Below are 23,398 nucleotides of genomic sequence, written 5' to 3'. Positions count from 1 at the left end.
CGAGGTCCCCAGGCCACCCCTCAAATAAAACACAATTCACACAGAATTTTTGTTTAAGGTTTTTGGCATAATTTTGGCCACAACTTCATTAAAATACATAAATGTGAGTGGTTGCTTAGGCATTGGTTACGACTATCTGTCCTTGCCCAGGGACAAAACTGACTTCCGGATTCCCGTGAAAGCCAGTAAGGGAAAACAATATTGGGGAGAAAATGGAGCTGAGCCCCAGGCCCTCACCTCTCCCCGCAAGCTCCCAGGGGCTTGCATGGCCCAAGCCCCAAACCAGGGATTTGGACGAAAGCATGGCAAGCCCCTGAATTCTTTAACAGAATTCCCTTGCAGCAGCAGCATTGGAGGGGCAGGCACAGCCAATCCTTACTCCTCCACCAACCAAATTTTTAACTAATGCCTAACTGCAACCTTAAAAGTTGTGACGATTTGCTATGCAGTAGGCAAAAACCAAATGGCACCAGCCAATCAGCCAAATGGACAAAATTCCTACCAGGCCCCTGCCCCAACGGCAGGCGACCCCATGACAGGCATAGCAAGGTCAACGCACAAGCCCTAAAATTAGGTAGGGTGGGCGGGTGATCTGGTGGACGCAGCAAAAGAGAAAGCTCAATGCTGCATGCCCTGAATATAATACCTTTGGTCCAACCCACAAAATTGGCAACATCAAATTTACCCCAGCAACAGCCCAATCACTGCCTATGGCCATCTAGACAATCCCGCCCAGCAACAGAGGGGTAGCCTGTCAGCCGCCACTGCAACGCATGCTCTCCATGAATGAGAACACGCTTTGTCAGTAACTTTTCATCTCCAAAGATAAGTCATGTTGTAATTTCTATGTACAGAGTACACCAGAAGTGAACAAAAACCAACCACTTTTCTAGTTCAACTATATCTCACTTGAGGTCCAAGAAGCTTTTACAGCCTTCAAGCTCATGTGAGAATGCTGAAAATTTCCTTCCTTCCTTCCTTCCTTCCTTCCTTCCTTCCTTCCTTCCTTCCACATCAACAGAAGCATTTCATAAACGGTCACCTAAGACAAAATTAAGTCTTCTTTCCTGGTTTCTGGATTCCTTATATAGGCATTGCACCAGTCACTCAATGAAAGGTGTTAAATATTGCTGCACACCACTCCAAACTCTGAGCAATGCGAGATACCATTGGTTCCAGGTGCTTACCCAGAGTTTGTGTTTCCTTTGAAATGAGATACAGTGGAAATTGTGGTGCCCTTATGATATACGATGGAGGGGATCACAGCATTAACACCCCATAGTGTTTCTTCTCCTATAGCCACAGTCTTGGATTCAACCAAAAATCAATCAGGCATCTCTCTCTCTCTCTCTCTCTCTCTCTCTCTCTCTCTCTCTCTCTCTCTCTCTCCTCCTAGTCTGCTTCCTTGCTTCTAGCTCATGTCACTCAACACTCCTCTCTCCTCTCTGGCCTTTCTCTTTCTAACTAACTAACTGTGAATTGAAAGACTCCCAGTCCTCATTGCTGCACAAAGATAGCATGAAAGGAGTCTGGGGATAGTAGACATGATGAAGAAAGGCATACAAAATGGAAATAATTAAGACTGGGTCATTTGTTTTTGCCTTTATTTTGTGGAGTAATTAGATTTTGATTTTTTTTTAAAAAAACTGTGCATATTTTACAATCAAAAAGTGCCCAGTAGTTTGGGATGGCTCAGCTTGAAACACGTTTTGGACATGATTTGCAGAAGTCTCAAGCCTTGTTCTGGTACCAATGTATGTGGTCCTGGTGGCACTCTTCCAAGTTCTTGAGGCTGCATGAATCACCGTCAAATCACTGTGGCTGTATCCATGGATGGGCTGGTCACACATTATTACATCATGTCAGCTATGCATGTGACATAAAGGTATTTTAATTTTTGTCACGTGAAGCAGCCCCAGGACATGCTGAAAATATACACACTTCTGATATCTAGATATTAAAGTGTGTCCCACAAGACAAGGGTGGACAGAGGGTAGTTTGGCAACTACTCCCAGACCTCTATGTGTTCTGCAGTGGAATTGCAAGGATTTCTGACTCTCAGTTGTTTAGCAGTGGGTTTGGGGTAGCCAGGAGTAGAATTTTGTGTAGAAAAGCTATGTACTCCATTCATTTCTGATACTCAAAACAAATTCCTGGGCTCAGAGTTTTTAAATTTGAAGTGCATGTTTTTTGCACCAAGCTCCAGCTGGCAGATGTTGGGGTTCTACTAAAATAAAATAAAAGAATGTCTTGCAAGGTTTAAGTCTTTTCATTCTTGCTCTTTAAATGAAGGTGGTTTCTAGAAATGCTTAATGAGGTGTGTCTGCGATTCAGGGTTTCCCAAACTTCATTGATCCCTTGATGAGCTTAGAAAGCTGTCATCAACCCTCAACCTGAATTCTGAGAAATGTACATACATACATACATAATTGGATTTGCATGCTGCCTTTCCACAGTCCAAACAATGCTCAAGGTGGCTTATAACATTAAAAAAAACACATAACTACAGCATATCAAAAGGAATCATAAACAATAAAGGAAAAATAAAAAATACACAACCAAAACCGAACATTTTCCACATAAATCACAAGAGGTAAAATAAAGATACAAAAATTCAACAGCAACAGCAGCATCAACCCCCTAAGCCCCCAAGATAACTCCCTATTTATTAAATGAAATAAAGTAAAGAAATATCAATATATAGTAAACATTGATTAATCACCCATCACCATGATGATGGGGTTTTTTTGTTTTTAAAAATGCTGTTATTTTTTACCTATGTCATTTTAAAGTGTGATATTAATAATGTATTCTTAGTTTTAGATTTTAGATTTATGTGGAAATAGTTTTCCATTATTCATTGTTTATGACTTCTGTAATTATGTAAATCTTGTCATGTTGTAAGCCACCTTGATCATTGTTTTTAACTGTGGAAAGGCAGTATACAAATAAAATGATGATGTTGATGATGAAATGTAAAAAAATAAGGAGGTAAAGCAAGTGAAAACAATAATGACAATAAAACTACATGGTCTGAGAATACTGTTGCATCGTGGAATCATTGTAATAAATACAGAGGCTCTTCATTGACAAGGGAGGCACACTCTATCCATGTCCATGCTGTTCCCCTTGATTTTTGAAATCCCTAAGTCCTAATTAAATTTGTAAACTTCTTTCCCACCCAATGGTTCTTTCCAACCCTTAGATCTTTATTTATCCCCTGGACAGTCCCTTCATCCCCAGAGGGTCGGTACTGACTTCTTTGGGAAACCCTGATGTAAATAGACCACGTAGGAGCATAATGTGGTACAATAAGGTATTGCCTCGTGCGCAGCAATTTTTATCTGCCAAATGTGGAAGGGTATGTATTACCACACTGAAGTGAAGGGAAGGGCCATAGCTCAGTGACATGTTTTGCATGCAGAAGGCCCCAGCTTCAAGCCCTGGCATCTTCAGATACGGCTGGGAAAGATTTCTGCCCGAAGCCCTGGTGAGTCACTGCCAGTCTGTGTAGGTAATGCTGAGTTTGATGAGCTAGATGGACCAATGCTATGACTCAGCAGAAGAGAGTTTCCTGCATTCCTCAGACCTCTAGATCTGTACTAAATCTGTGTTGCTAATTTCAGCAAACACTGCAATATATGTGTGTGTGTGTGTGTGTGTGTGTGTGCGCGCGCGCGCACCATGGGAATGTGGGTGAAATACCGTACGTAATGTCTGGATTTTCCATGGGATTTCCAAGGGGGAAAAAGTTTAACAATTATGGGATTTTCTAAAAGAAAAAGAAAAAGCAAAAAGAAAAAGCTGAGGGCATCCTAGTTGTTGGTTTTTTTTAAAAAAATATGACAACCCTAGACAGCAATCCTGGTGCAAGTTGCAATGGAACTCACTTGGATAGTATCAGTATTGTAAAAGGACACACCTTCAGCTGGTTCTCCAAGAGCATCATAGCTATTTAAAATAGCTGCCTGTGATTCCTATTTAAGTATCACTGCTTCTTTTTCTTTATTAAATTACAGGTAACTGAAAATGTCAGACACCGAAGAGATCATTGAGGAATATGAAGAGTAAGTACTAGGTTCTTCAATGTTTTCCTTTCCCATCTATATGCAGAAATGTGTCTTGCTTTTCTGTCACTCACATTGATTTATGTGGCTGTGTGGTCATTCAGATATGCCATTCCTATATTTCTACAAACTGATCCAGAGGGGAGAGAAATCACAACATGAAATCATTCTGAATGATTAGCTGATCCATAGCAAATATTTTATTTATTTTATTTATCTTTCCCTCTGATGTTTAGGTAGTGAGTGCTGCTTTGTAAAGAGCTAAAATGCCACTATCTACATACAAGAAAGAGGTTGCACTTGGGGAAACCATTCTTTAGGAAAAAGCTCTGAAGGGGCAAACCCCCAAAAGAGGCCAATAAGAACTGAGCATGCTCAGTGTTTTTGGAATGCTGACTGACTCTTGGGAGGAGAACTGGAAAATGGGGCTGGAGAATGCAATGGAGAGGCTGGAATCTTGAACACCAGGACTGCAACTGCAATATTTTGTTCCAGGTCATTAGATAATAGCAATTGATAAACCTAACATTTATGCATTTGTGGAACACTTTTTCTTAAAAAAAGTGCTCATGAACTAGGGTGGTATAGAAATTCAGTAGATAAAATAATAATAATAATAATAATAATAATAATAATAATAATAATAATAATGATGGAGGGAGTGAAGATCAGCATCAGAATTTTTTTTGGGGGGGGAGTGAAGATCACCATGGGAATAATAATAATAATAATAATGATAATAATAATAATAATTTATTTATATCCTGCCCATCTGGCTGGGTTTCTCCAGCCATTCTGGGCGCCTCCCAATAGAATGTTAAAAACACGATAAATGCATCAAACATTAAAAACTTCCCTAAACAGGGCTGCCTTCAGATGTCTTCTAAAAGTCAGATAGTTGTTTATTTCCTTGACATCTGATGGGAGGGCATTCCACAGGGCGGGCACCACCACCAGGAAGGCCCTCTGCCTGGTTCCCTGTAACCTCACTTCTCACAGTGAGGGAAGGCCCTCGGAGCTGGACCTCAGTGTCTGGGCTGAACGATGGAGGTGGAGACACTCCTTCAGGTATACTGGATATAAAAACACACACTTAACAAAGTAGAGATGCAGAAGTGCCGATTTCTAATTCACTTCAGGCACCACAAATGTCTAGGGCCAGCCCTCTTGATAATTTTAGTATTTCTCATAAATCACTTAGAGGGTTTGTTACAAGCAAGTGGTATATAAATTTTATCAGAAAACGAAGCGTTGAGAAGGGATTCCAAACCTCAGAGGTGAGGGTCTCACTAGGCTTCTTCTGAAATTAAAAGAGAATCTGGGTGGGACCTTCACGTAGGAAACCTGACCCAAGCACAGAATGACAGGCTATTGGGATTTAAAGATTTTGGATACAAGAAGAAATGTAGTACTTAATTAGGAACCAGTAAGAGCCATACAGCTGTAAATGCCTGGGAGGTATAGATGGCTTATGACTTGGTTATGTCTGTAATTTTGGAAATTCTTCCTACCTTTTTTGATTCCGTTACTCCCACTCACACGGACTTTCTCAGTTTTCTACACTCCCATAGCTCACTCATCAGCTTCTTGTTTTCCAACTGCAAGGACTAACCCAAGAGAGAGCACTGAAAAATGCTCTTTCACAGCCTGCCACATTCCTGCTCTGGCATTTTTATCAACACCTGTTCCAGTTATTTGAGCTGCATCTCCAGCTGATGCACAACATGAAGTCATGCCTAAGCATGTCGTATAGGCAACCTGCTCCTTCCAGTCCTCTCCCCAAAAAATAAGCTGGCCCTAGATCTGCATGTCACTTCACTTAAAGGTACCCAACTGTCCCTTAATACAGCAAGCTTTTAACTGCATGAGGTGGGGTGTGAGATGGCCCCAGGTATCTGCTTATCTATTCCAGGGGTTTGGAAATACATGTGAACTCCTGCCACCATATGGGCAGAATCCACTCAGCAAACAAAAAACAAAAACCCTGGTTGTGGAACAAACAGAAGTGTCTTGTTGCAGCATCTTAAAGCTAGCAGATTTATTCCGGCATGAAATTTTGTGCGACATGACTCTTCTCCGCTGTTTCTGTTGTAACAGGTTGGCATAAATTGTAAGTTGGTTGTAGTGCATTCTTCCAAAAAGAATATGTGTCAGAGACCATGGATCATGTTGTTCTAAAATCACTTACTATTTATTATTATTATTATTAGTATTATTATTATTAGTAGTATTATTATTATTGCAAACCAGCCATTATTCTAATCTAGCTGTTTTCCCTTCTGCTTTACAGGGAACAGGAAGGTAAAGGAATGAAAACTGTCAGATTAAGCATGTTTTCCAAATCCACCATTGCTGCTCTAATAATGCTCTCTCTTTTCCTCTCTTCCGACTTGATGCAGAAGAATGCGTCGAAGAAGGTAGGCTTCCATTGTTACTATAAGAGTCAGGGTTAGATGAGGTGATGTGTTCTATTGGGTCATAACACCATGCCATTAAAAAAAACTATTATGGGATTGGAGACCTTAATATGTATCATAAATTTGTTATTTACATATACTGTATGTGAAAAACTATTAGGTGTCTCAGTGTAGCGAGTGTAGCTACTGATGTATAGCTACATTGTCTGAAAAGGCACTTTTGCTCATGTCACCATCATCTGAAATGGTGATATGGGGGAGAGCTTGTTTTCTGTAGTGACTTAGAAGTGGCTCCCACTATGGGGACCTCCTGGTCACACAAGGTTCTGTTTCTTTGGTAGTGTCCTATCATAAAACTGTTCTGTTTCAACTGGAAACTCCTTATAGAATTTTTGTGTGAAGAAGAAAATGAACGTACGATATCTGGGTTTGAGGATTGAAGAAAATATTGATGCATAGAAAGCGGAATTGTTGGGTGTTTTCTTGGAGAGGATGTTTTGAAGAATTTTCTATTTATAGCTGACAGACCAAAAATCCCTTTTATTTTATATTATTTTATTTTCTTCCTTCCTTTTGTTTTTTTGTTTTTATTTAGAAAGCACAGAAAAGTGTAGGTTGAATACGGCTGAGTATTTGCCTAATATTGTGTGTTATGAACATTTAATCCAGCCTTCATCAACTTGGTGCTCACTTGGTATTTTGAACTACAACTTTCACCCATTGGCTGTGGCTGATGGGAATTTTAGTCCAACAGATCAGGAGGGCACCAATTTGGGGCAGGCTAACTTAATCTACTATTTTAGGAACCTGGGTAGAGTATTTCATTGCCAACGGGACTGACACTGATAAACTCAGTCTGGAATGAGCTTTCTGCTGCTTGCATAGTATCACTAGAAGCTGATCAATGTGTCTTTGCGTTTATTTTTTACAAGCACACCTCCTCTTCTATGCTTTTGTATGAGGTCATAATTACTGCCTCTGTGTGTGCATGGATATGTGGGTGTTCTGAATGTTCCAGGCCTTAATATCCTATTGAACTTGGCAAATGTTTGACTTCACAAGTGCTTGGCATCTGAAAACTAGGCGTGCACACAAATGCAAAGCAAAGATCAGAACGAGAGACAGCCGTTTTGTCTATAGATGCTCCAGCTTGAAGCCACAGCTTTCTGTGATCCCTCGCTAACCTTTTCTACTTATTCCCTTTCACCACCCCTGCTTGCCCTGGTTAAGAAGAGGAAGAATGGATAGAGGTGGAAGACGGTAGTAGAACATTTCTTTACATTTCACTTTGCTGCTGCTTGCCAATGACACGCAGGCAGAATACTTACTGACCTATCGTGCATGGAAATCATAAGCATTTATGTACTGTGTGCATCAGTCAAAGGCCATACCAGTTTGGAGAACTATTTAATTCCTTTCTCCGAAAGAGCCCTGGGAATTGTAGTTTTGGAAGGAGGGGCTAGAGATCTCTCCCAGAGAATTCTCAGCATCTCCCCAAAATACAGTTTCCAGGATTCTTTGGGGGAAGCCAGGATTATAAAGCAGTCTAAAATCTATATATGTTTGTAGTATTGATATTATGTAGCCTATGCAGGTTTATGGCTTATGTTTAAAATCACAAGTGGGAAGTGGGCTCATTCCTACTCCTCTCCTCAACGTGTTGGTTTAATACAAAAAACAAATGCCTAGTGCTTATATAATAGCGTCATTCAGATTTGGGTACCAGAAGGAAGCCTCTGGGGGTGGCAGTACAATTTCTGATTGACTCCTTTTGCACCATTTATTTCCATATCTGATATTTAAAGTGAGACGTTTCTGAGAGCCACTGTCTTCTAACACTGGTCACAAAAAATCTAAATGAGATTCCATCATATCCTGTGGCATCAAAATCCATAAGTAAATTGTGTGGTGTGTGTGAAGACATGTTTCATTTCTCCAATTTTACAAGGTGACCCTGAGTTCTGGTATGATGGAAGAACCCTTCCATCAATCCACTTTCTTCACACCATACATCACCTCATAAGCTTCTATCACATCTCACCTCTTTAGTTATCTGTTTTATAAACTAAAAATCCCCAGATGCTCAGCTTTTCTCTGTAGGGGAATGTGCTGTAAACCTCTGACCATTTTGGTTGCCCTTTCTTCTTTGTTGCTCTGCATTTAATAATATTGCGATGGACCAGGAGTGTGGACCTTGACTAATAACCTGCCTCTACATTTGAGGTGTGTATCATGTTGAGGACCGATGAAGTTCATCTCAAACCCTACCTCCCACACCAGAAACATCATTGAACATCATTAAATTGAACCACAATGTGTTCAGTTTAAGTTGGCAGTCCCAAGTTATCACTTGTCATTTAGCCATGTTCGAGAAATATGCTATCTTTCTTTCCCAACCCCTCTTCTCTGACCAATGTCCCAATGGCTGGGATTCATTACCTCAAGCAGAATTTTGTGTAGACCAACAATGAAAATTCTCAGATCTGTTGATGTCACCCTGCTGTTTTCTTCCTTAGAACAAGAACAAGAAGAACAAGAACAAGAACAAGCTGAAGAAGTCAAGGAAGATGAAGATGAACCTAGGGCAGAAGGTATGATGTTCTGGTGAAACATCTCTGGCCAATACAAGCATTGTGATGGAGGGTCTTTTTCAGGTAGAACCCTTCAATGAATAAAAATTCAACAGCATTGTTTTGGTTAAGCTGTGATCTCAGAGCACACTTGTCATTTTGGGGGCGGGGAGTGTAAAAAAGTAAAAGTAGAAAAATTATAGTAAGAATGGGGGATAAAATTAATTCAGTTTGCAAGTAAAGGTGAACTTACACAATCCCCACTGTTTGAAATGCTATGAGAACCAAAACACCACAAGCCTTCAAAATTCACACTTAACCGAATTTTTCACTGTGTTTCTCCAACCAAACAGTGCTTACAGAAATGCATATATCAGAAGAAAGTGTGCATAAAAATGAATATATTCATGAAATTAACATACAAAAAAATGTACTCAACATAGCACTAAGGAGATCTTTCTGTCAGCACAAACTGTACACTGTTTGGGGAGTTCTGACTCCCCAGAGCAGTTTTTGGAAGAGTGGGGTGAAAGCCTCTTGGCACTAGTTGAATTTGGTTCATTACATTGGGGGAAATTGCTTGCAAAAATTGTAAAAACATATGCTTATTAGGAAAAATGTGCTGGCAATTTTTAAAGAAATCTGCAAATTGCTGCAGAAATGTGGAAAACTGAATAGGAAAATGAAAAATTGAGAGAATGCAAATTGACAAATCCGCTGCATGCCTAGTGGTTAGTTCCTTGTACGTGGTGTATGTTTCTTGAGTAATAAATCTGCCTGTTTCTCTGCATTCTCCTTAAGTCTCCTTAAGTCTGCCTGTTTCTCTGCATTCTCCTTAATACTTTACCAGCATGGGCAGTGAAGGAAAGTTGATGGCCCAGGAAGATAATCTGTGTTTGGCAAATGGGCAGCCTTGCACTTGCAGAGACCCCCCCCCCCAAGATACGCTCCCCTTAAAAAAGCAAAAACTGTGTGGAGGAACATCATGGCTTTAGGGGATGCCCCCCATGCTTTGGTGACATCAGCAATCATTACATCCTATAAACAAATATATATTTTTTTCCACTGTGGAAAGGGAAACAAAGCATCTGGCACTCTTTACTGATAGTAAAGATAGCTTTCCCCCTCTGACTATAAAGGGAGGGAAACCTGTAATATTTTCAGGGGACATAATGTATTGGGAAAAGTTTTCCAAAATTGGTACCTACCCCCCCCCAACCTGTTCCCAGAATTTTACTGATTAAAGTCACCTTCTTTGGTGAGTCCAACTGTTCTGGTGTTCATAACACTGACATCACATCACCATCTGTCCTGTAGCTTCTGGTGTTGTGAAAAATGCAAAAGAGGGGACGCCCCTGTCTCTGATCACCAAATACCAGAATGCCAGCAATGTAAACTCTCCCAGCAATGGGTGAATGAACTATGAAGCATGCTGGGAATGCCGTAATCACAGCTTAGAGGAAATAAATGTATCAGGGAGTGTGGGGATTCTAGACACAACTGCGCTGGCGTGGTACATCTCTAATCAAAATTCTTTGCTCTCCTTTTAAAATAGAACAAGAAGAGCAAGCTAAAGAACCAGAAGGTAAATGAAAAGTGTGCACCATGGTCCAGTATATGTGCTGGGACGCTTGAGGAGTTCAGTTTCTATAAAATTCAAAGTAAACTGATCTGGTCTGCACTTCCTGGATGAACGTGCAGATGGGGAAGCAGTTATCCTTTGGATTTTGCATCTCTACCAAATTTGCAATAGTGATCTCAGCTCAAAGAAATTACCAGAAGGAAATGCATATATTGTGATAAAATGTAAATATACAGATCTTAATGCTGATATATAAAATAACCAATTCTCAAGTGCATGTTAAAATGGGACTGAAGTCATACAATGTCCCATCACGCAACTGTTACAATTTTGAGAGCATTTCCCCATCATTTTCTTTACTTAAATAAGTCCATTTTTAATTTTTTTTGGAAGCAGGTTTGTTGGACAAGCGCACAAAATCCATGTCAATCAGCCTGAGAAACTGAGGCAGGAACTAGAAAGGAGAGATGCGCATTCCCCTGCAGTTCAAGAGTTAAGAACTCTGAAACACACACAGACATACTAAAAAAAATCTGCCCAAGCCTTTATTTACATGAAAAAGTACAGGGGGAGATGAGAGATGAGCGGTGGGAGGGTTGGGGAGCAGAAACAACCCATATAAGCCTTAAGGGAGTCAGTAGGCCTGTCTCTTCAATTTATCTACAAAGGGAGCAGGTAAATATTTTTGTTTGGCAACTCTTTAAATGTTCATTTGGTTTCTTGCAGGAGAATCAAAGCCTAGGCCCAAGTAAGTATAAGTAAAGTGGATTTTGATGTTATGGTTAGCAGGCAGTTATTGAGGCAGGAGCAGTTGTATGGAAGGGGGAAAGGAGTACAAGCACAACTGAAGAAAAATAGAGAGATGTCAATGTTTGACATATTATATTATTTGACATATTATATTATATTATATTATTGGCTTCCTAAAAATTCAATTAGTGGCAAATTTGTAACATGGTGCATATTTACCTGGAAGTGAGTCCTGCCGAGCATAGTAAACTGTACTTCCAAATAAACATACACAGGACTGCACTGTTAATAAAATCTTTTTAAACAACAGCAACACTGAAATTTCAAAAAAAGCAAATACATGGTCTCTTTGGGTGGTACAAAATTATCTAGATTTTTTTTTTTTAAGTTGCCCACAAATGCAGAGACACTGCTAAATGCAACAGGCAAAGTGATGAGACACTATCTCAAGAACAACATTCCCACCCCAGCTTGCCCAGTGATGAAGTTATTACAGCTGTTCAGTGGCTCATATAAGTCAAGTCAAGGAAACTTAAGACTACTGTGACAGCTGCGGCCATTGTAAAAAGCTCAGCAACCGGTATGGCATTCCATACGGCGCCCTCCAAGAAGCTATAAATTGTTGCCTCAGCTTGGAACTACGTTCAGTTTGACATCCAGTTTAAATAAAATGTGCAGAGTGAGTTCTCAGACAGGTTAGTGTAAGGTTAGCTGCTCCCTCCCAGATTTTCATTGTTAGGAATGGAAGTTTCACCATAGTAGAGGGTCTTTTCTGATTTGATGGGGCTATCTAGTTATTAGACCACTGGACACATATGGATATAAGAAGCTTAGGGTGCCCCCCCTTTACCTTGCATTTAGTGTCAGGTTGTTGTTGTTTTTAAAATGATTATATCTTCCATTTATGCCATCTATGGACTCATCCACTTCCATTTGTCACTGGTTTCTAGGCATATATCTATGGTTTGTAAGGCATGGGTGCTAGCAGGGTACTACAGTTCAGCCGATAGAGCATGAGATTCTTCATCTCAGGGCCGTGGTTTGAGCCCCACATTGGGCAGAAGATTCCTGCATTGCAGAAGATTGGACTAGATGATCCCTGTGGTCCCTTCCATTGCTACAATTATATAATTCTATGTTTGTCTATATTGTCTTGGCCAGATTTACAGTACTTGGAACACAGAGACAGACCTCTTTGAAATCAATGGGATTAAGCATGGATTCATATAGGAGATCAATAATGTCAGCCAACCCTGATAAAGAGATGAGATGTCAGGTGTTACTATACTAGTGGCTTACCTCTTTCCCCCCCCTGTCCTCCAATTTCAGGCTCTTTATGCCAAATTTGGTGCCTCCAAAGATCCCTGATGGGGAGAGAGTGGACTTTGATGTGAGCATTAGCCATCATCATCTCATAAAGCTGTTTCTCTCTCTCTCTCTCTCTCTCTCTCTCTCTCTCTCTCTCTCTCTCTCTCTCTCTCTCTGTGTGTGTGTGTGTGTGTGTGTGTAACATACCAAACCCTCATATTGTCTTTTCTGCTTTGCAGGACATTCACCGCAAGAGAATGGAGAAGGATCTGAATGAGCTGCAAACTCTGATTGAGGCCCATTTTGAGAACCGGAAGAAAGAGGAGGAAGAGCTGATATTCCTCAAGGACAGAATAGTATGTCTCTTCCAAAAAGAAGAGAGGACTTAAGAGTGTTTCATTCAGATCCTAAAGCCACTTGTCAGTGATGCAGAGCCCCAAAGACAGACATCCCACACATATTCTGGGAATGCTTAAAAATGCACATTCACAATATAATTAATGAAATGGCAGGATATTTATTGTCTAGACCCCAAAACTATATTCTGGACTATTTTGAAGCCCCAGTTTTAGAGGCTGATCTAGAAGTATGAGCTTACATGGGTGCAATAGGTAGCTATAATATATTTTTTACCATGGGAGGTATCATTTGGATGCTCAGGTGGCAACATGTCAGGTGTCCAGCATTTTCAGTAGTGTTATAGTTTCAGCCCCAACTGTGACTGGCTCAGGCCATGCTGAGTTAAGGAGGGGGACATTCATCAGAGTATACCAGGCCCCCTCCCTGAACAGGTACTGGGCTGATTTTCTCCTGTAGGAGCAGCGGCGAGCAGAACGAGCTGAACAGCAACGGATCCGCAGTGAGCGAGAGAAGGAACGTCAGGCTCGCTTCGCTGTGAGTATACCCAAGACACGAAGTCCACAGCAAAAAGTCACTTCAATGCCTTTATGAGTTTTTTTGTTTTTGTTGTTCTGACAAACCCCCATTTATGCATGGGGCAAATTTTCCACTTAGCTGCTCATGTAAGAGTTATACTCAAGCAGTAATATGAGCCCATCATACTCAAGCAGTAATATGGTCAACTAGGGAACCCAAAGCCTTGGAAATGCAGGGAATCAGTGACATAGGCCTTATGTATAACAGACCAAAACCAGACTAGAATTGTTCAGTTTATAATGAAAGCACCACTGTTACTTATTTTTCTAAGTGTTCCCTTTCCCCAAGTGCAGAAAAACAAGGAGGAACTGATCTGGAATCGGCTAATGAGCTTGCTTACTAACCAGGATTGGGGAACAGAACTCATCCTGTCTGATTTGTGTCCATTCAGTCTCCTAAACAAGTTTCTATTTGATGTCCCTGTAGATCAGGGATGCAGAGCCTGTGGACCTCCAGATGCCGTCATTTGACTCAAACACCTATCATCCCTGGGTGGGATGATGGTGGCATTTGGAGGCCTACTGGTTAGTCGCTCCTGCTGTAGACTATCTGCCATTCTGAAACCTCTCTGTCATTCTGCCTGTGGCAGGAAGAGAGAGCCCGGAAAGAGGAAGAAGAAAATAGGAAGAGGGCTGAAGAGGATGCCAGGAAGAAGAAGGCTTTCTCGAACATGCTCCATTTTGGAGGCTACCTACAGAAGGTACTTATCTAGCCTGAGTGTTCTTCCAGAAACTGAAACTCACATCTGGGGACAGAATTTCCTGTCTTGGTGTCTACTCACCTACATGTTGTATGCCCAAATAGCTCAAATAGAGACTGGTAAAGGTTCAATGAGAGTGTATCAGGAGCTTTTTAGTCTTAGTTTTAATCTATGTGTACTTATATACTCTGAATTCATAGTCCATGTACCTGTCTGATGAACTGGTCTGATGAACTCTGATGTTCTCAAGAACTCTGATGAACTCAAGAACTGTTTTGTTTTTTTAGACAGAGAAGAAAAGTGGGAAAAAACAGACAGAGCGGGAGAAGAAGAAAAAGATCCTCAGCGAGCGTCGAAAACCTTTAACCATCGATCACTTGAATGAAGACAAATTGAAGTAAGAAGGGAAGCTAGTTCTGGGGCAGCAGCCAGAGGCTCAGGGACCAGTAGGGACCTATTTTCTTCATGATGAAGAAATGAGATGAAAACAGTCTTCTACCTGCCACTTTCCCCATAGTTGTGATTTGTGGTCTCTCAGAGTGCCAAACTAGACATGACTTTAAATGCGTTCTTTGCATTTAACATACAGACTTTTTGTTTATAAATGAAAATAACATCCACTGAGGCGACTGATAATTATTGGGATCAGAACAAGCTTTTCCAGGCTAAAGTACACTGGAGGCACAGTGACCTTAACATAAGACAGCTCCTAAAGCGTTGTAAGATTGCCACAATCCTACAGTTACAGCATGCATTGTGTGCTATGCTGTTCTCCATATTTGGGGTTATGTGAACACAATGCAATGCTGGCTTGGCTATTACTATGGTACTATAGGGTACAGTTAGGATGCATGTGGCAATGTTTCCCTTGCTTCTTAGTCCATCACTCCTTGGAAGTGTTAACTGCCTACAACATGCATTAAATGGTAGCAGAAGGTATTATATCCCACATGGTTACAAGTCAGGAAGCCATAAGGGGCTGTTAAATCGTACTAATGCTTGCTCATCCAATTATCATGCACTGTTTCCAAATGCTACCTGCATTTGAGTTTAAGCAGACATAGTCAAATGAAAAGGAGGGAGCCAGAACACTAGAGGGTGCAATAAGCCCATGGAAGCATATTGGAGGTGATGCAGTATGAAACCTCAGGTAGATCAAGGGCTTAACTACATATTACATCAGCTGTGTGACTTGCAGCCACATCCAGGGATTAAAAAAACCCTACAGGTTGAGCATGATTTCAATCAGAACCACAGTATGTGCATCCCCAGTCAAAAATGCCCTAATCCTCATGCTGCAATAATGAATAGAAAAAAATTCTGCTTATGTGGTTCGGTGATGCATATTAGTCCTATTCAGGCATTACCACCTAAAGAAGGAACATAGGCAGAGAGAGCCTTCACTGGTACTTAAGATTACCCACAGCAGATGTCCATTGTAAGCACACGAAGAGGCAGAGGAGTTGTGTGGGGAGTGGGGCTAAAGGTGTATTCCTGGAGTCTCTCTCTACTCATGTGCTCCCTCGATGTGGTAATGTCTGAAGAGGGCTGCTGCTTCACTTGTGCCCAGGGTGTTCCACACTTGGCAGAAGACCCAGTTGTGGCAAAAGCATCAGCGTAGGTACTTGTAAAGTAGGAATATACTAAAATGTGTGATTTAAATTAAAGCACAAGTTAAAGATAAAGACATAAATGGGTTGAAAGGTTGACAACTGGGACTTTCAATAATTTAGGAAGCATTCTGGCTGAAGCTATAAATGTTATGTATACTCATATTCACAGGCTAAAACACACAGACATTTATATTCATATTATGTCTCTCTCATACGCACACATATATAATACATAATCCACATGTTCACACTCATGGACCACATAATAAAGAATATGCACATAATTTTTATGCCTGTGCATATTCACATGCACAATGTTGCATACCTAAGATTCTCATTCTTACGTTCAGCTCACTTTCCTACTCTGGAAGAACACGCTCACATTGCATGTTCCTATGTGCTTATATAAGCACTGGCAACCACATTGATTGATGCTGTATGTTCTTACAACAGGGAAAAGGCAAAGGAACTGTGGCAGAATATCCATGACCTGGAAGCTGAGAAATTTGACTTGCAGGAAAAGTTCAAGAGGCAGAAATATGAGGTGAGTCTGCACATCTGTTGAAATATCTCACCTTTTACAGCCCTGCTTTCTGAAAGGAAGGGCACTTTTTGCAAGAAATTTCAGCAGCATCCAAAGATTGCTCTCTGAGTAATTTTTGAGACATTGTATCAAAAGAGGACAAAAAATATCCACTCATTGAGAGGGAGAGCAATGCTTTCTGACAGCTGCTTCATTTGCCCCTCACTTTGTGGCTAAATTTGATTGGCTACATATTGTGCCATTATAATCCTTTTCACTATTCAATCCCAATTAGCTAGCATCACCCTTGCCACTGATGCAACAAGTATTGTCCTCATGGTCAATTACCTTCATTTGCTCTGTGGGACGTCATGTTGACCATCCATCAAGATACCATCCCATTCAGCACACAATTCCTGATTGTCTGGGATTTCCCACATTTCTGTAATCAGCAAGATGACTCAGTGATTATAAGGAGAAAATGGCATTGAAGCAGCAGCAGATTGAAGTGGAAGGGGAATATGAATGTTTTCATCATGGGAGCTTTTCAGGAAATGTTTCCCCTTCTTTGAAAGTGTTACTTTCACCTTGAAAATTGAAATGGGCAAACATTCAATGCAGTTTTAGTTGATACTTGTCATGCTTTGCCTCCTCTTTTCCTTCTTGCTTAGAAAAACCACAGGTATGTCATTTGATCATACTTGTCTCACTGAACTTCATTTCCCTTTGGAACCTACTTCAGAAATCAGAGCCAAATGGCTCATTAAATGAGTGGAGTTTGGCACTTTTCTGTTTCAAATGGATGTAGCTTTATGGATGAAGTAGCATCAGTCTAGGTCTGTGAAGGTCCTGCCTAGTCTCGCCAGACATTGAAGGACACCCCAAACCACACCATAAGCTGCAATAGACTGTGTCAAAGCCAACCTGGCCCATTTCAGTTTGAAAAACAAATATTTCTACCCTGAAGACCACATTTGTAAGTGCCTTGTGACCACTCACCTGCCTAGTAGCATATTGAGTCTAGATAAATAGTGTTGCAGCCGCTTAATTAATCTGCACTAGAACTGGCTTAAATACACCACAGCTCATACTACCTGTCTCTTCCACTAACATCACATTTAAGCTAGGGTCGAGTCTAAAATGCAAATTTCCAAACTTTTGACTTGAAATTCTGAGGGTAAGATAGGGGAATGAATTCGGGGGACATATTGGAAAGGGAAAATGTCTGAAACATTCACCAGTGGTGGGGGCTTCCTGAATAGCAGGGGGAGGTGGCAGAGGTGGCAGCAATGACAATATTTTTCTTTTGGGGAGCAGGTGTCTCATTAGTGGCAGTGATGCTTTTCCTGGCAGTTGCCATTTGGCTGCTTTCTTTTACCAAAATGCCCCAGACTTAGTTCTGGAGTATTTCTGATCTCCCCCTCTTTTTACTACTTCCCCTCCAGCAGCTGCCATTTCTTTGTGGGATGAAGAATGCTTCATCCAGGGCATTCTCATTTCAGGGTTTCAATGATAGGGTTGTGTGGATTTCTGCAAGCCTTGGCATTTCCTCAGGCCTGCTGATATCTCCATTTTGTGCATGGATGGTGTCATTTTGGCAACAGACTATCAGCAATCAAAGGACAAGTTTGCTATTAGTATATAGAATGCACTCGACCTCACCTATAGTTTGGCTTCTCATACTGAGCACTGCTTTCTCAGGACCACTGCCTTCTTTTTGTTAATTTTCCCTTTGCAGGGGCTTTCACATCTATAATAATCTCCTTTCTCTAACCCTAACTAGATTTCCATACTCACTGCACGCTGCGATGAGTTAAGCAAGTAGTAAGTATGGCCTGTCCCCACCCCACTTTGCTAATGGCAGTGCTGTGATGAATGATAAAACGTGTGGAGCTAAGTGTGGCCCAGTGAAGTTTGGTCCATGTCAGCATCTTCTCAAGGTGGTATTTCATTGTCTTGCATGTTTGCCCTGCTTAGCTTGCAAAGATTTTTGGGATCAGCCATTTGTCTTTTCAGCCAGATCCTCTGAAAGGGGTAAGTACTTGAAGACACCTCAGGAACCTTTCTCCTCTGCTTTGGATCCTTACACCAGAAGCTGGAGCTTCTTGGCACCTTAACTGAACAAAAACTCCATTACTAGTTATCCACATGGATTTGCTCTTTGACATGGTATCCCTCTGGCATTATTTTTATTGCATTTATCCTGCTTTGTGAACTTCATGAGCAGAGCGCATTTGTGCAGAGAACAACACGTAATGCTCAACGTATAGCAAACTTTAGAGATGCTTTGAAAGAAGCACCGAGTCCAGGAATTGCTACAAATGGCACAGCGCTGCTCCCAAGCATCTATTAACTGTAGAAAAGTGGATATTTCTAGAAGATTCTGTAACTGGTCAAGATCATGATGGGAAAACTTTGAAGAAGCATCCTGAAAAACTCACCTGAAGCCTTCAAGAATGCTGGAGAGCAGCCTTTGTTCTCAGTCCCTCCCAAGGCTATTTTTCTAGAAAAAGAGGTGCCAGAAATCACCACGAATGCCTCCCTTCTCTTGTAGTGGCAATCACACCCATCTGAGAGGTGCTGGAACTGGGTTCCAGTGAGTTTCGACTGAAAAAAGCCCTGTTCCTTCCACCAACCATGCCAAATTTAATCTCAGCTGCCTGGATTTGTAACACTTCCATTTAGTGTGGAAATAATATTTCACGGCAGAGAAAAACTTCTAAGTATCACATTGGATAGTATGGACAAACAGATCCACTGTCCTTTCTGACTCCCAGTCTTTACCTATGGAAATTCCAACAATTAGAGGGATTCTTTACCCACCACATAGCCCTGCTGACTACTCTGTCTGATAAAACCAGCCCATGCTTAGACTTCTTTTCTTGCTGTCTTCACACAGTGGCCCTCCCGATCCTCGCATGGTGAAGTATTGCCATGTAGCTTCACCTCCTGTCTATTTCTCTTGCAGATTAATGTTCTACGGAACCGCATTAGTGATCATCAAAAGGTGTAAGTACTCAGGCCATCCAGTTTGATAGTATCCAGCATTCCCATTAGATCTTTCACAACCCCCCCACTTTTACTTTTTCTTTTACAGGTGCACCACTTTCACCCTTCCCTTCTGTAAAATACTACTTTGGAGCTTTCAGGATTTTGTTTGTGTTTTGCTTCCGTTCTTAACTTCCTGCTGTTCCTCCTTTCACTTTCATTGTCATTAGTATTTGTCAGCCCTTCTCATTTCAGTTCTTGGCTTCTTTTTGCTCTAGAAAGCCTGCTGCTGTAATAATAGGCTATGCCTCTGTGTCCAAGAATCTTGGATTGAGCACTTCTGGCTATTCATAGGATTGATACAGTTAGATTCCATTTAAGAAACAACAACAACCTTGCTTTATCACCACCTTTTCTTATTTTCTTTCTTTAGTCCTCATTTCAGCTAGTTGCTGCTTTTACTGCCTCCTGCATCCCTTTTTACACCCTTTATTTCACCCCTCCTTGTTGCTTTATTCTGTCATTTCATTCTCACCACTTTTTACCCCTTTCCCTTCCAATCCACCTTTCAGACCAGAGTCACAGCCACATCATACATTTAAAGGAAAAGACCAAAATATCAAGAGGGCACCAGGTTGGTGAGGCTGATCTAGACCATGTCAGGCTCACTTCAGGCTTGGAACCAACATGCACAGGGTCTTCATTGGCCACCAGACACTTGGATGTCTATAGAAGGAGACCCTCATTGGTGTTCAGGGAGCTTAGCACGCTTTGCTAACTGTGCCATACTTTGCCAGGGGAGATTGACACCATAGATTTAAATCACATCCAGCACATATTCAGAGCACATGACTTCCCCCAAAGGATCCTGGGACCTGTAGTTGCTTAAGGGTGCTGGGAATTGTAGCTGTGCCTTAGATGTGTGTTGTGTTGTGGATGTGCTTTTCTCCATTTGCTTATTTCACCTAAAGTTCTTTCCTGGTTTTCTGTTTCAGCCACATTTCTCACCAGGCACCTCCAATTTATTTCTTCCCTTGCATGCCTTTTGCACACCTGCTTCGTTATTTTGTTCTGATCTGCGAACTCCATCACTTCCTCACCACTTTGGGTCATCATTTTTTTCACTCCTTCACAGCATTTCCCCTTCTAAGGATATGTCTATGAACACCGTTTAGGAAATAGTTTGGCATAGTGCGGTAGCTGAGCTGTCTGTTTACCATCATCCACTTATTGAGATCTGGGGCATTCATCCTCTTTCCTTACATCAGCTCATCTCCTTTCAGCATGCATGAATCTGACTTCTCTGTCTGTAGAAATTATTGGGGACCTCTGTTGGATTGTTCGGTGCAGTCACCCATTTCCCTTCATGCTTCATGTCTCCATGACTCCATGGTTCACAGATGGAGAGCAGAGGCCAGGAGATGCTAAAGAACTTGCTTGGTGTCCTGTGCGTAGCTGATGGCAGAGTAGGAAATGAATCATCACCTGCATTCTTGACAGCAATGCTGATCAACATGGAACATTCTTCTTCCACTTTACATGAACAAGTAGCGTAGCCATCTTTCAGAGTGGCTGTGCAGGCAAAATTGTCAGAAGAGTCATCTTTTTAATCCACTTGTCCAGAAACAAATGGCAGTCTGCATTAGGAATGCCTCCTTCTCTAGCGACCTTTTAGGTGCACCCAACTGGTTAGTCAAGAATGTTACATGCTTCTCACACCATATTTCTTCTTTTATTCCCTCCTAACCTGCTTCAGGAAAGGGTGAGTAGCATGTTGCATCCTTTATGGTGTGCTGTGGTGGCTTGCAGTGCATGTAATGAAGGCAAATGACTTTATGTTCCAAATTAGGCCCTGGATTTCTGTATCAGGGATAGTTTAGTTGGATATGTGTTACTGTACTTTAAGACGCTAGATAGGGACACTTGCTTTAATACCTGGGAGTGAGATATATCAAAGTGCAGATATGCTAAATGTTAGCAATTACAGTGGTACCTTGGGTTAAGAACTTAATGCATTCTGGAGGCCTGTTCTTAACCTGAAACTGTTCTTAACCTGAGGTACCACTTTAGCTAATGGGGCATCCTGCTGCCGCCGCGTGGCCGTGCGATTTCTGTTCTCAACCTGAAGCAAAGTTCTTAACCCGAGGTACTATTTCTGGGTTAGCAGAGTCTGTAACCTGAAGCATCTGTAACCTGAAGCATCTGTAACCCGAGGTACCACTGTATGCATATATATATATAGAGAGAGAGAGAGAGAGAAAGAGAGAGAAAGTCTGTATGTATACCCTTCAATATTTTTGAAATCCAGGTCTCGGATTATTTTTACACCTTGCCCTTTTCAGTGTGCACATAAGATTAAGTGTCCAATTTATAGACCAGCAGGGCCAACAGGGAAGATGGAAGGTGTATAGGCCAATCACATCTGAAGAGCATCACACTGGCTATCCCTTCTATATAGTGAGAAACAGCCCTCTGGACCTTATCTCTTAAGGCACATGCCAAGCTTATATCTTAAGGTGAATACCTCTACTCATGTTGGGGTTCTGATGTCAGTAAGGCAAATGGCACAGAGGCTTCCACAACAGAAGTAGGGGACTTATGAGGCCAGAACTTCCTCTCCAAAGCCACTCTTTCCACCCAGAGGGAGGAAGATCCAAAACATTCTGTGGCCTGTAGGATGTAGTCTTGTGCTGGCCACAGGTTCCCCATCCTTACTGTAGAAGAATTCTCAAGCCCTTACCTGCTCCCAGAATACAATTCTCAGGGTTCCTTGGAGAGAAAGAACCAGTTATACCCAAGCTTTAAGTCTGAGAAACAGACCTGTAAAGGCACAAGATGAAGTTTGTTCAGGATTCCACAACTTGGGCTCCCAGCTCACTGCTTAGTGTGTATAAACACAGCAACTTTGCATGAGTTATGCTCACATTGCATTTCCTTCATGTGGACTGCACATGCCATGTGGACACACTCGCCAAGGAACCAAGTTGGGATCTGTGTGGATGCCACTGAATGAGTGACCCACAAATATCCCTGTGCAATAAGTACCCCCACAGTGCTGTTTGACTGTAAAAGTGGACACTTCCCTTCTCCCTCGCCTCTGCCTTTTGCTTTGACCTCACTGATGCCTGAAATACCTCATTTGCTTCTCTGCTTCCCCAACAGCTCAAAGGCCGCCCGTGGGAAGCCTGTGGTTGGTGGCCGGTGGAAGTGAGAGATGGTTTATGCCTAGCCTGCGGAGACAGCACAGCAGAATACTTCTGTGTGGGCCAGCCTTTGATCCAGCATCCCAACCCATGTGGCCCAAAAGAATGCACCAACTCTTCCAGATTATTCAGACCAAGCCACCTTCCAATGGCTTCACTCTATAGAATGACTGTAGGTGTGTGTGCAGCACTGTCACGGCATGGAACAAACACGCTGCTGTGTGAAAAAAATGACTGTGTCACCAAAGTTAAGCATACTGTGTCTGTAAATAAAGCAAATCATGCAGCAATACCGACTTTATTTGCCTGATTGCTTACAACCCATCAGGGGAAGGTATATAAACCAGCAGGGGGGGGGGGTCTCCTATTGTCACTGCTGCTTTCATAGGGCCCAGACCAGTGAACCGCTGCCTAGAGGCTAGAAGCATTTGTGTATCAGGAGCACCGTGGAAGCTGTTGTGTTTCTCTTGCCAGTAAAGAGTTAACTATCAGACGTGTGCCTTAGTTATCTGGGACAGGCTCGTGACATTTTCACATATACTGCTGGCAAGCCAGCACAAGTCCTGCAATACTCTATGCAAATGCCCTCGTTTTGCAACCCTATAGACAGTTTAGTGTGAGAGGTTTTGAGGGGTGGGGTGATAGAGAGAGATTTATCTCTGCCGAAACATACTCTGAAGCAGGCCTAGTCAATATGGTGTCCTCCATCTGCTCTTGGAGTTCAGCTGCCATCTTCCCTAA

At 41.7% G+C, this 23,398-nt stretch overlaps 1 protein-coding gene across 4 annotated transcripts in view; it reads left to right on the top strand.

The window, feature by feature from the left end:
- The window catches only part of TNNT2 (troponin T2, cardiac type), a 35,332-nt gene extending 12,383 nt beyond the window's left edge, over nt 1–22,949 (top strand). Inside the window, exons 2-14 of one of the 4 annotated variants that reach the window (XM_053393659.1) lie at nt 4,020–4,078; nt 6,467–6,484; nt 9,001–9,075; nt 10,610–10,639; nt 11,363–11,384; nt 12,716–12,776; nt 12,934–13,050; nt 13,511–13,588; nt 14,220–14,330; nt 14,618–14,727; nt 16,397–16,487; nt 18,250–18,290; nt 22,617–22,949. In XM_053393659.1, coding sequence (XP_053249634.1) covers nt 12,723–12,776; nt 12,934–13,050; nt 13,511–13,588; nt 14,220–14,330; nt 14,618–14,727; nt 16,397–16,487; nt 18,250–18,290; nt 22,617–22,665 — 651 coding nt within the window. In that variant the 5' untranslated portion in view covers nt 4,020–4,078; nt 6,467–6,484; nt 9,001–9,075; ... (1 more) ...; nt 11,363–11,384; nt 12,716–12,722 and the 3' untranslated portion in view covers nt 22,666–22,949. Of the gene's footprint in view, nt 1–4,019; nt 4,079–6,466; nt 6,485–9,000; nt 9,076–10,609; nt 10,640–11,362; nt 11,385–12,715; nt 12,777–12,933; nt 13,051–13,510; nt 13,589–14,219; nt 14,331–14,617; nt 14,728–16,396; nt 16,488–18,249; nt 18,291–19,434; nt 19,972–22,616 lie in introns of those variants that run through there. The other 3 variants (XM_053393661.1, XM_053393660.1, XM_053393662.1) reach the window with 3 other exon arrangements.
- The last annotated feature ends 449 nt before the right edge of the window (nt 22,950–23,398 follow it).

The sequence above is a fragment of the Podarcis raffonei genome, chromosome 6 (genome assembly GCF_027172205.1).
Source record: "Podarcis raffonei isolate rPodRaf1 chromosome 6, rPodRaf1.pri, whole genome shotgun sequence".
Lineage (NCBI taxonomy): Eukaryota > Metazoa > Chordata > Lepidosauria > Squamata > Lacertidae > Podarcis > Podarcis raffonei.
Note: the sequence above shows the minus strand (reverse complement) of the source record. Positions and strands in the feature narration are given on the sequence as shown.